General features: G+C 46.5%; 1 protein-coding gene across 2 annotated transcripts in view; it reads right to left on the bottom strand.

Moving 5' to 3' along the window:
- Positions 1–13,081, bottom strand: part of TTPA (alpha tocopherol transfer protein) — a 29,166-nt gene extending 16,085 nt beyond the window's left edge. For both annotated transcript variants that reach the window (XM_044295012.1, XM_044295013.1), the window contains exon 1: positions 12,820–13,081. In XM_044295012.1, the coding sequence (XP_044150947.1) occupies positions 12,820–13,023 (204 nt within the window). In that variant the 5' untranslated portion in view covers positions 13,024–13,081. The remainder of the gene's footprint in view (positions 1–12,819) is intronic.
- Positions 13,082–13,617: the final 536 nt, after the last annotated feature.

Raw genomic sequence — 13,617 nt, 5'->3', positions numbered from 1 at the left:
CAAAATGGTGCCTCACATATAGCCCCAGAGATACATATGGCATGTAATGCCCCCACAATTTCGCTCTCCATGTCTATTAATAGCGGCACAGGGGTCAACTACTGGGACTGCCTCGACGCAGAAAAAACCCTTTAAGCTAGACTGTTCTATATACAAACGGTATCAAGCTTCCACCTGAACACCCAGTTTATTGATACATTTCCAGGAGGAATAAGTGCAGAATTTAAAGAAAAGATGCTCCAGATCTGTGATTTCATGGGGTATTTGCTAAACAGACAAGTTACGAATGGCGACAGATTCCATTTGAGTATCAACATCATGTTTTCTTTAAATCGGGATTATTTGTGGTTGGACAGATTGTACTAATCCTCTTACAAATAGCTTTTACTTTATGATAACAGAATGACTTCTGGACACTATTACAAAATATTTACTGAGAAAAAACAATGATGTAGACGTCTTTCACAACTCCAGACTTCACAGAAATCTAGTATTGTCCTTTAGTAAAGATGATGCTAGTGATGTGTTCATTAGAGTGAGAGAGCATACAGTGCCCTTTACCATCCGAGCTGACATGAGTTCTCTTAGCTGAGCTAATCCTGGCATAGTACATGGTTACAGGGCACCCACGTGCTATGCCAAGAGTTAGTAATAGCAATGTGCGCTCCTGCCCGTACTCCCTGCGCTGCCCATTCATAAAATGAGTACTCCGTACACCGCTCAGCGGTGTACAGAGAACAGAGTTCTAAGCGCACACTGAATGGCGCGCTTTAGGGATGTAAAAGTATAATAAAAATAGTAAATTAATAAATAAAGTATATTAGAAAAAAATTTAGGGGATTCGGGGCAACATATTAAAAATTATTATAAAAGTTTAGTTACTCTTTAAAGGATCTCTGGGGGTCATTTATTAAGGGACTCGCAACTATTTTAGGCCTAAAAATTGTTGCAAGTCTTTTTTTTTGTAGTTGCACTACAAGTTTTACGGCGTGTTCAGCACCTGTGCAAGACAGAGGTGGAGCGGGGCTGCTCGGGGGCAAGGATACATTTATTTATGCCTGGAGACAGGAGACCTTCTATTAAGCCCATCTCCTGCCTTCAGAAGAGAGAGCACTACAAGGCGGTCTCAGCACTCAGATATGTTGCTGTTTCACACACAGAAAGAGGAAGTGTATTAGGGGTCATTCATTGAACCCCACAGTACTATGTGGCACTGTAGGGGTGTGCACAGGTGCTAGGCTGTGGGGTGCTGATTAGCCCTGGTATATATGTTTGGCTGTGTGTCCCACCTGTTGCCTGTGCAATAGGTCTCAACAGATCTGCCAGTCCATTCTGCCTGCTGGAGCATGTAGTACAACTATAATCTGTCTATGTACCCAGTCTGTCTGTCTTCTGACCTAAACTGTTCCTGTGACCTGTTCGTCAGCCTGTATTCTCTCCTAGTTCCATCTGCCCTTGTCCCTGGACTGTCCTTGGATATGCATGTACTCTGTCTGTCTGTCGTCTGCCTGATTCTTTCTGTATGCTATGCCTGTTTCTCCAGTGCTTTGCACCAGTCAGATGCCAACCATAGCAGGACTATTCCAACAGGTAGTGGCCTGGTGGCTCCCCTGCAGCGAAGACCAGATCCCTTTATAGGGGTTAAAGGCTTAAAACTATGGGACTGCCAAGCCAACACCCAAAGTCAAAGGTCCACACCCACTGTTCATAAAAGTTCGCTATGACAAAGGGCTCATGCACATGACCGCATTTTTTTTCTGTCTATTCCGTTTTTTTGCGGACCGTATGTGGAACCATTCACTTCAATGGGTAAGCGAAAAAATGGAAATGACTCCGTGTGCATTCTGTTTCCATATGTCTGCATGGCCGGTTACGATGGATCCGCAAAAAAACAAACAAAAAATGAAGCAATACGGATGTCACATGGACATCATCCGTATTTTTTGTGGATACGTGTTTTGCTGACCGCAAAATATATACGGTCATGTGCATGAGCCCATATCACAAGTTTAGCAAAAGCTCAATGACACTTTAAAGCTCTAGGGCCCCGATCCAAAACTGCGCCATTTTTAATACTGGTGTCTTTTCATGCAGCACTGTGGCCTCTGTGCCTTCTATAGCTAAGGACGTATGTATAATGCCTCTTGCTGTACATGTGAGTTGCCTTGTGTTTGCATGTGATCTATTAAATCTTCACATCTGACTAGCATCCACATGACAGGATGTGTTTTCCTAAGGATATCTCATCAGAGAGAAAAACTGAGCGCTGCTTTTCCAAATACACAGGCCGGTAGTGACAAAATAAAAGGTGAGGCCACATCACAGGGGCCGATGATTGGGAATAAACGTTCATCTGTACACCCCACAAACCGGCCGACAAACAATGAGCGATGATAATATGCAAACTGTATGGGGGATGACTAATCGTAGTAACAATCATTCATCCCACCATTAAAGGGGTTGTCCGGGTTCAGAGCTGAACCCGGACATACCCTTATTTTCACCCCGGCAGCCCTCCTGAGCCTGGCATCGGAGCATCTCATGCTCCGATGCGCTCCCGTGCCCTGCGCTAGATCGCGCAGGGCACAGGCTCTTGTGTTTTCAATAACACACTACCGGGCGGTAACTTCCGCCCAGCAGTGTGTTCGGTGACGTCACCGGCTCTGAGGGGCGGGCTTTAGCTCTGCCCTAGCCGTTTTACTGGCTAGGGCAGAGCCAAATCCCGCCCATCAGTGCCGGTGACGTCACCGGGCTGCCTGTCAGCCCCATAGAGAGCCCGGTATGTCACCGGAACTCAGAAAAATGCCTTTGCCCTGCGCGATTTAGCGCAGGGCAAAGAAGAGCATCGGAGCATGAACTGCTCAGATGCTCATGTCAGGGGGGCTGCCGGGGTGAAAATGGAGGGATGTCCAGGTTCAGCTCTGAACCTGGACAACCCCTTTAAGTTTGCATCGGGCTGTTAAAAGAGCACCGATCGGCTTATAAAACTGATCCTTTATCAAACTGGTGTAAAGGCTCATAGCAACCAATTAGATTCCACCTTTCATTTTCCAAAGGAGCTCTGAAAATTAAAAGGTAAAATCTGATTGGTTGCTATGGGCCTTTACACCGGTTTGATAAATCTCCCCCACTGACTGGGTCAATAAGGCCTTACTTTAGGTACATCAGCAGGTAAAGAGGCATCTGGTAAGTGTCACAAGAAGCATTTTTCTTAATAGGATATAATACAATCTAGGCTTGTATTAAAGAGGTTTGTGTCATGAAACATATTCTACATTTTCGAACCAGCATCTGGATACTTTTGTAATTGCATGTAATTCAATATTTAGTATAACTATATATCATATATATATATATATATATATGAATTTCTGTCTATCTGTCCTTCCATCGGTTATTTAAGCATGGTCAAACAATTGGACCAATCTGCACCAAATTTGATCCATGGGTACATCACATTTCAGCTTTCTAGGACTCATGGTTCTTGAGATATTCTCAAAAAATACAAATATGGCACCATCACATGACCAGCATTAGCCAATAGAAGCTTGCAGATCTTTCACTCATATCCTAACTGCCATATACACAGTCACATGACCCTTATTGGCCAAGAGAAGCTCAAAGGTCCTTGAGTATTGACATACACACAGTTTTACACCAGGTTTCCATAGCAACTCATTTTCCTTCACTGCTAAGGGGGCGGGTGCTGTGGAGGTCACTATTAAGGGGGTGGGTTCTGTAGGGGGGTGTCACGGCCTATGGTGTGCATTGTGACACTTTTCTTCACTACTTGCGCTTGCCCGTGGCAACGGGTGGTGTTGTGTACATGTGGTGGCAGTGTCTCGGCCTTCTGGCTGGCTCCCAGGACATGGTTGCCACGCATGTCGTTGCCGGCGGTAACAGGTGCAGTGTTATGTTGTTTGTACACTTCCCCTTTAAGTGGCTTTCTTCCCTTGCCTGGTGTTGGAAGGGTTAACTTCCTTCCTAGTGTGTGAACACTGGGTGTGTCTGTGTGTGGGTGTGGCTACTTGGGCCATTTAGCTTCCGCTGGATGCCTGTATCTGAGGGGTACTTCAGCCATGTGTTATGCTGGAGTCATCCTCCTGGTCATATACCATCTATCCAGTGAGGGCCACCCTGTGGTCATAAGTTTATGTATGATGCTATGAAGATGTTTCTATGGTCTCTTTGTGTTTATTGCAGCTATGGTTTCCTGGGTTCCTGTGTGATGTATGGTGTGTGCTGTGTCCGTTTGTGTTGTTGTGGACAGCAGCACTTGTACATAGGTTCCAGGCTGTGTTTCTGTGGCAGGTAGGTGTGGTACTTGTTTCACTTACCTGCCATTGCCATATGCTGTATATGTTCCCCTTTCCTTGCAGCTTGGCCAGTGAGACTCCTGTTCGTCCGTATCTAGGAGGAACAGGTTGTCTTACCCTGCTCCTAGTCCAGGGCTACCCTGAGGGCTAGTAGGGACCCTAGGTTCCGGAGTATGAGTCCTCCTACCATCAGGGTTGGCTCATACAGCTAGGAGTCAGGGTCAGAATTAGGAATGTGATAGGAGGTGACCTGCTTCCTGATTCCTGTCCTGGCCTAGCAGCGACCATTATCTTCTGCCATCGCACGGCTGAGGGTTTTCCCCATCCCCGTGACAGGGGGTCAATGTTAAGGGGCCGGTCACTGTTGAGCAGTGCTATATAGTGCTATCTAGGTCACGTTTTTAGAGGACGGACTACTGTGGAGGTGACTGTTAAGGGGCAGATTCTGTGGAGGTCACTGTTAAGGGGGCGGGGTGCTATGGAGTCACATTTTAAAGGGACCGGCTGCTGTGGAGGTCAGTGTTATGGGGGGGGGGGGGGGACACTGTTGAGGTAACTTTTAAGGGGGCAGGGCACTGTGGAGGTCACTGTAAAGGGGCGGGCACTGTGGAGGTAATTGTTATGGGAACACTGTGGATATCTTTTAACCACAGACACAAACATTAAATGATATTGTCGAAATATACCCATGTAAGGCGAGGTCATTCTGTTATATATAGTAACTGATAATATATATATATATATATATATATATTGATAGTGTAGGTAATATGCAAGGAAATAATATAGTTATGGTGGACAGATATATTACTGGTGTAGATATACATAGCATTAAAAGGGTTGTCCCACAAAAAATATTCTACATTTTTCAAATCAGAACCTGGATATGATTTTTTTTGTAATTGCGTGTAATTAAAAATAGTTATTCCATAAAATGTATCTGTATAGCACTACCTGCTCTTTGTTCTTTTCCATATTTCTTGTCCGTCTCACCAGCCATATGTTCTGTTAGAAGCTGTGGCAGTTACAGAGAGAGAGAGCTGCAGCAGAAAGGACACACCCTCTGAGCTGCCAGGCTGGAGATAATCTACAGTAGCAGAATAATTGGAGCAATGAATGGAGGGGATCACTGGATCCATATGAAGTACAGGGCTGGTTCTAGCTTTGTAAGGCTACTTTCACACTAGCGTTTTTACTGGATCCGGCAGGGTTCAGCAAAAACGCTTCCGTTACTGATAATACAACCATCTGCATTCGTTATCAACGGGTCCGTTTGTATTATCTTTAACATTGCCAAGACGGATCCGTCATGAACTCCTTTGAAAGTCAATGGGGGATGGATCCGTTTTCTATTGTGTCAGAGAAAACGTATACGTCCCCACTGACTTGCATTGTGGGTCATGACGTCTTGTTCTGCATCCCAGAACGGAAAGCAAACCGCAGCATGCTGTGGTTTGCTCTCCGGTATAAGAATGGAACGGAATGCATTTTGGAGCGTTCTGTTCAGTTACGTTTTGTCCCCATTGACAATGAAAAGGGACAAAACGGAAGCGTTGCTTTCCAGTATTGAGACTCTATGACGGATCTCAATGCAGTAAAATATTAACGCTAGTGTAATAGTAGCCTCAGAAAGGTATTGTCATGTACTATATGATGTTTGAATTTTATTTATTACATCAATCATGGCATAACTCCAGCAATGGAGTCCACACTTGAACTTTTTAAAAAAGGAATTCACTTTCCAGTGGGAGAAGATTTACCGCTGCATTAAGCTCTTGGGTGCGGTGCCCCACATGCTTCTGCCCAGCTGTTGGCAGCTGAAGATATTATTGTGTACCAATGGTGCCAGGGAGGTCATAGATTTACTGGAAACTGGTACTAGGAGCAACACCCATATTATTGTGCGTAAAGACTAGGGTAAAAGGCCAGTCGCCTGCTCAGATCTTTAAAGGAGTTTTCTGGGGCTTAAATATTGATGGCCTATCCTAAAGTGCCTGATTAGTGCCACATCCCCTTCACTGTGTACACCGGCTGAAGCACTGAAGGGTTAACAGAGCAAACTACAAGTCCCAGGAGACCACACATTGGCTGCCTAACGTACAGGAGAGAAGACCATCCCTGATGAAGAAAGGTGTATCATTCGAAACGCGCTGGATTACAGCTTCTCTATCCTGTTCACTCCCAGGTCAAATCACCCGCTAGGCACTTTGAGTGCTGGCAAAGGTAGCTCCGAAGACCTGAAACCATTAAATCATTTACAGTCTACAAGGGTCATCGGGACCTTACAGTGAGGCAACACAACCCTACAGATCGGCAGAGTACAGCCTGACCTATTCGGATGCAAGATATCCTATTGCCCCTATTGTCACACACTGTTTGTAAAAGGCATATTCATTGCCGAAACGCGTCACAGCATCAGAGATATGTGACAATAAAAAGCCACTTTACAAGCTACACAGTGCCGGTCTTTTGCTATCATTCAGGAGATCTAATCTCCGGTACTTCTTTTTAGAATGAAATGAGGATCAGATTGAAGAACAAGAAAGAAGGGAAACATTAGGGGATGCTTTTCCTCTTCCTTCTGTAGTGGTCCAGTCTCACACATGCTGCGACCCTAGCCCAACATTTACTTCCCAAACCACTCCCAGAGATTTTAAAGGGGTTGTCCAGCTTTTCCTAAGTGATGGCCCCTCCTCAGGGCAGACCATCGCTAACTCATCGGGGGCCTAATACCCCACATGCCCAGTCAACCAGCTGTTCGGCAGTAATGCCATCACCGGAAGGTGCTAGCAGGGGCGTTGCTAGGGTCTCAAAAGATCCGGGGCACAAGCCCCAATAAATATGCCCCCCCCCCCGCACTATGCTGTACTTGCTATACAGCGGCACTTACCTGTCACATCCAGGGCCTCCAGGTGACGTCTCCTCTCTGTCATCATCTTCTCGGTCTGGACAACTTCTCTCAGCCGCCTCGTCTCTGCAGAGTGTGACACACAGACATCTTAGCTTCCTCACATTCTATCATTATCCCCCAACTGGAGTCCCCACAGTGTTATCCTGCTGCTTTCTATGCCAAAACCTCAACCCCCCCCCCCCCCCTCATACCCCCAAATACTATCCTAAAGAAACATTACTGCCCCCCATAGTAATAGTGCTCCTCATAGTCCCACCAATAGTAATTCCCTTCTAGAATGCCCTTATTAGTAACACTGCCCCAACCGTGATAATGCTCCTCAACAATGCCCTCCCATATTAATAATACCCTCACAGAGTCCCTAGTAGAAATAAGGCCCCCTATTGTTCCCCCAGTGGTAATAAAGCTCCCTACAGACCCCACAGTAGTAATAAGGCCACCATAGTGCGCTTAGTAGAAATAAGGCAGATCTACAAGACCCTCCTATAGAGCCCCCAGTAGTAATAAGAACGCCTATAATGTCCCCTGGAGCTGCAGTGCCCCCTGCAGTTATAATCCTCCCTCCACCATACAGTCCCATGTAAATAACATCACCTCTTCCCCAGCCGCCTCCAACGCACAATCCCATGTAAACATCACCCCCTAAGGCTACTTTCACACTTGCGTTCATGTACTTGTACAGGACGGATCCGCACCAATATAATACAAACGAATGCATCCGTTCAGGACCAATTTGTTTGTATTAGATTTTAATTTCTAAGTCCCAATACGGATCCGTCCTGACTTACATTGAAAGTCAATGGGGGACGGATCCGTTTACAATTGCACCATTTTGTGTCAATGCAAAGGGATCCGTCCCCATTGACTTACATTGTCAGGACGGATGCGTTTGGCTCCGCAAGGCCATGCGGACACAAAAACCGCTGCTTGCAGCATTTTGAGGTCCGCCTCCAAAATGGAACGGGGGACCGCACGGAGCCGAACGAATGCATTCTGAATGGATCCGCATCCATTCAGAATGCATTGGGGTTAAACTGATGCATTTGGGGCTGCTTGTGAGAGACCTGAAACGGATCTCACAAGCGGATCACCAAACGCAAGTGTGAACGGACCCTAAACATTAAGTCCCATGTACATAAACATCATTCCCCCCCACCATCCACTTTCAACATACAGTCCCATGTAAATAACATCCCTCCCTCCCCCAGCCACCTCAAGCACACAGTTCCATGTCAATAACATCCCTCCCTTCAGCCCTAAAATACATCCCAGTTAAATAACTACAACTCCCAGCATTTCTCTACCTCTCCCTTCACTTACCTCGCCTGTACAGACATCACTATTAGGCTCCTTCTCCTCTTGACTCCGGTCCAATCCTGAACTGGGAAGAGGCGAAAGACCTTTGGTGACATCACAGGCCATGTGATCAGCAAAACAGGCTGTGATAGGATGACCTGGATGGTGACATCATCCAGGTCATCCTATCACAGCCTGTTTTGCTGATCACATGGCCTGTGATGTCACCAAAGGTCCTTCGCCTGTTCCCAGTATAAGATTCAATTGTATTTGCCGTTCTGTGTACGGCAATACAGTTGCATCTAGCAGGCAGGCAGGACATTCGGGGCATGGGACAAAACATCCGGGGCCCAGGCCCCGAATGTTTTAACCTAGCGACGCCCCTGGGTGCTAGAATTGTCATTGCTCTGTCAACTGGCCCTCACTTTGAGTCACAGGGCCAGGCAGGCTCAATGACGTTTTCACTGTCTGTCCTGTCAATCAAAGTGGAGAGGGCGCAGCAGTTGCAGAGAGAGCAGAGTCTCTAGTTGTAACAGCAACGCCCCCATGGCTCCCAGAGGCTCATTTGCATATATTTAAACATTTTCTCAGCAATGTGGGCACATATGAACATGGTACCAACACAGATGCCTTCAGCTGCCAAGCGCACATGTAACAGGTCAGCCAGTGTCATAGGTACAAATCTGCTGACAGATGCCCTTTAGGCCTCTTTCACACGAACGATACAGATTGGCTCCGGATGCATTCGGGGAAACTCACACAATTTCGCAAGCAAGTTCAGTCAGTTTTGCGTTCAGTGTTTCAGTTTTTTCCAAGTGCGTGCAATGCATTTTGATGCGTTTTTCACGTGCGTGATAAAAAACGGAAGGTTTACAGACAGCATCTCTTAGCAACCATCAGTGAAAAACGGATTACATCCGGATGCAATGCATTTTTCATTTAGGCCCCATTCACTTCTATGGGGCCAGGGCTGCCTGAAAAAAGCCGAATATAGAACACGCTGCGATTATCACGCAACACAGAAATGATGCGTGAAAAAAAAAACGCTCATGTACACAGACCCATTGAAATGAATGTGTCAGGATTCAGTGCGGGTGCAATGTGTTCACGTCACGCATTGCACCCGCGCGGAAAACTCGCTTGTGTGAAAGGGGCCTTGAGGTTGACAGTGGAGGCTCTCTGAGTGTTAGCAGGTGCTGAGATTGGGATATAGACGAACAGATGATGCAACCTCTATGCTGGATCAGCCTCATGCCTCCTGCAATCATACTGGAAGGCACACTGCATATATGACAATCCTAGGAAACCTGTTCACAGATCCTTCTTCAGGATGCTCCTTACATACAGAACAAACCTGAAATGCAAAGGCAGTGGAGCAGGTTTACTAAGCTTGTAGATGAAGTAGAATTAAAGGGGATTCCGGTGACATTAAAGAGGACCTTTCATCGGTTCAAACATTGTGAACTAAGTGTTATGCCATATACAGCGGCGCCCAGGGATCTCACTGCACTTACTATTATCCCTGGGCGCCGCTCCGTTCTCCTGTTATGTCCTCCGGTATGTTCGCTCACCTGGTTATAGTAGGCGGAGTCTGCCCTTGTTCTGCAGGGCGTCTCCTCCTCCTAGGCTGTAGCACTGGCCAATCGCATCGCAGAGCTCACAGCCTGGGAGAAAAAAACTCCCAGGCTGTGAGCTCTGCGCTGCAATTGGCCAGCGCTACAGCCTAGGAGAAGGCGACGCCCAGCAGAACAAGGGCAGACTCCGCCTACTATAACCAAGTCCCCTAAGTCTCCGCCTACTATAACTAAGTCCCCGAACATACCGCAGGACATAGCGGGAGAACGGAGCGGCGCCCAGGGATAATAGTAAGTGCAGTGAGATCCCTGGGCGCCGCTGTATATGGCATGATACTTAGTTCACAATGTTTGGACCGATGAAAGGTCCACAGGATAGAAGATAACTATTAGATCGGTAGAGGTCCTACCGATAGGACCCCCACTGATCACGAGAAGAGGGGCCCCGTACCCCCTGAAATGAACAGAGCATGCATGCCTCTGATTGCTCATACAATGCACTACAATACTTCAGTACTGCAGTGTATGATGTCATTTATTGCAAAAACTAATATAATGTCTATTAGGTCCGGCCAAAGGCAGGGGTGTCTGTAATCCGCAGGTCTGGGAGCCATTCTTAGTCCCCTGCAACCCATTGGCACCCCACAATTGCATCGCTCGGGTGGAAATAGGTTGAGAGAAGGCACCTCCTTCATCTCTCTAAGGGCTCATGCACATGGCCATTTAATACAGATAACGGCCGCGTGCGTTCCGTATTTTGCGGCTCGGTACCTCCTGTCTTTCTTTTCTTGTATGCAAAACAGAAGAATAGGACATGTTCTATTTTTTGTTGGAACGTGGAACAGACATACAGATGCGGACAGCACGTGGTGTGCTGTCGGCATCTTTTGCAGCCCAATTGAAGTGAATGGATCCACATCCGATCTGCAAAAAATGCGGATCGGATGCAGACCAAAACTACAGTCGTGAGAATGATCCCTAACTACGTAGATGTCACTGGATAATAAATAATATTAGCACTGGATAGGCGCTGAATGTAAGATCAACGGGTGTCTGACCCCAGGGACAAATTCCTCCTCAATGCTGTGCTGTAGGGGAAGAGAATGGGGTCCCCCATAATTGCAACTACGGGGATCTGAGAGGGGAAACCAACACCAATATGTGTCCTCATGTGCGGCATCCTTCATACACTGAGGCATTTCATGTCATTGTCACCCCTCTACCTGCCCTTGCTCAGTGTGAATACTCCTGTATCCAGCAGCCTCTATATACCAGCATAGAACTGAGAAGACGTTCAGCTACAGCTACATCTGGATGGAGCCGTCTGTTCTTGTGTGGGATCCCAGCGTCATATGTCAGGTCCTCCTAAAGGAGAACCCATACAGCAGGGAGTCACCACTGGGTTCTTCCTCGTAGAATGGAGGAAGAGTCTCTGCCGGCAGCTGCTGAGGATGCCATAGCACATGCCATGGGGAGGGAAGAGGAAGAGACGCTGCACGGACACTGGCGATGGAGGGAGTCCTGTAAATTAGTGATAACCTGACACCGGGGCACTGTATAATCTAATATAGACATGACATAAACCATAGTGTAGTGTTCACAGAGGGAATATGTAATACAGTACTAGATAGTGAAAAAGCTGTCATAATGATAGGAGACACTTGCATAGATAGATAGACAGACAGACAGACAGACAGATAGATAGATAGCTGTTAGACACACAGGAGACACTTGCATGGACAGATAACTAACAGGTAACATGTAGGCTGATAACAGAGTAGATGACACAGAGGTGCTATCAGCAGTGGTGTCCAGGGCTATCCTCATGCAGTATATATATAATAACAGTAGATGACACAGAGGTGCTATCAGCAGTGGTGTCCGGGGCTATCCTCATACAGTATATATATATATATATATATATATATATATATATAATAACAGTAGATGACACAGGGGTTCTATCAGCAGTGGTGTCCGGGGCTATCCTCATACAGTATATATATAATAACAGTACAGTACGCAGGGGTGCTATCAGCAGTGGTGTCCGGGGCTATCCTCATACAGTATATATATAATAACAGTAGATGACACAGGGGTTCTATCAGCAGTGGTGTCCGGGGCTATCCTCATACAGTATATATATAATAACAGTACAGTACGCAGGGGTTCTATCAGCAGTGGTGTCCGGGGCTATCCTTATACAGTATATATATAATAACAGTACAGTACGCAGGGGTGCTATCAGCAGTGGTGTCCGGGGCTATCCTCATACACTATAATATATACATATATATATATACATATATATATATAAAACAGTACAGGACACAGGGGTGCTATCAGCAGTGGTGTCCGGGGCTATCCTCATACAGTATATATATATAACAGTAGATGACACAGAGGTGCTATCAGAAGTGGTGTCAGGGGCTATCCTCATACAGTATATATATCTATCTATCTATCTATCAGTAGATGACACAGAGGTGCTGTCAGGGGCTATCCTCATACAGTATATATATAACAGTACAGGACACAGGGGTGCTATCAGCCGGGCTATCCTCATACATTATATATATATATATATATATATATATATATATATCAGTAGATGACACAGAGGTGCTATCAGGGGCTATCCTCATACAGTATATATATAACAGTACAGGACACAGGGGTGCTATCAGCAGGGCTGCCCTCGTTCACACTGCTGTACACTTACCCTCACCGCCTGCTCTATGCAGAAGTCTCTGGCTCTGAGAAACCTCAGTAAGAAGTGGTCTGAGAGCCCCTGGGCCCCCTGCCCGCCCTCGGCCTCTGCCCTCTGCCGGATGATCCCGATGGCTTCGGCCACCACCGGGGAGTGATCGGGCAGCTCGTTTAGCTTCGGGTTCCCCGTCTGATAGTCGTCCAGAGCCTCGGACATGTTCCAGCAGACAGCGGAGAAGTTTGAGGAATGTTCCTCCTCTCGCTGCTGGGAGGGAGGCAGCTCTGCTGGGCTGTGCTGCTGTTAAAGGGACAGTGACCTCTCCTCCTCCTTACATAACGACCAGGGCCGTGTACACACTTCCTGCCTGTCAGTAACACCTTGTTACTGTTTCCTATGGACACCATGCTGTTTACTATAGGGAGCTGTGTACAAGAAAAAGTGTCTGTGTTAAAGGCATCTTGCACACCAACGTTTTTTGCGTTCTGTATACAGAACAGAACCATTTATTTCAATGGATCCACCCAAAAAAGAAAGGTACTCCGTATTTCCGTTCAAAGTGTGGGGATTCGCTCTGGTAGGCAGGGTAAGCGGACGCAGAACAGAGGCAAAAAAACAGTAAAATAAAACTTGTGTTTATTCACACACAAGGCAAAAACAAAGCAACATTCTTTAGTCTTAGTGTTCGTTCACACAACGGAAAGTCCAAAGAACAAAACAGGCTTTAGGCTGGTTTCACACGGACGTTGCGGGAAAATGTGCGGGTGCGTTGCAGGAACATGCACGATTTTTCAGCGCAAGTGCAAAACATTG

The sequence above is a fragment of the Bufo gargarizans genome, chromosome 5 (assembly GCF_014858855.1).
Source record: "Bufo gargarizans isolate SCDJY-AF-19 chromosome 5, ASM1485885v1, whole genome shotgun sequence".
Taxonomy (NCBI): Eukaryota; Metazoa; Chordata; class Amphibia; order Anura; family Bufonidae; genus Bufo; species Bufo gargarizans.
Note: the sequence above shows the minus strand (reverse complement) of the source record. Positions and strands in the feature narration are given on the sequence as shown.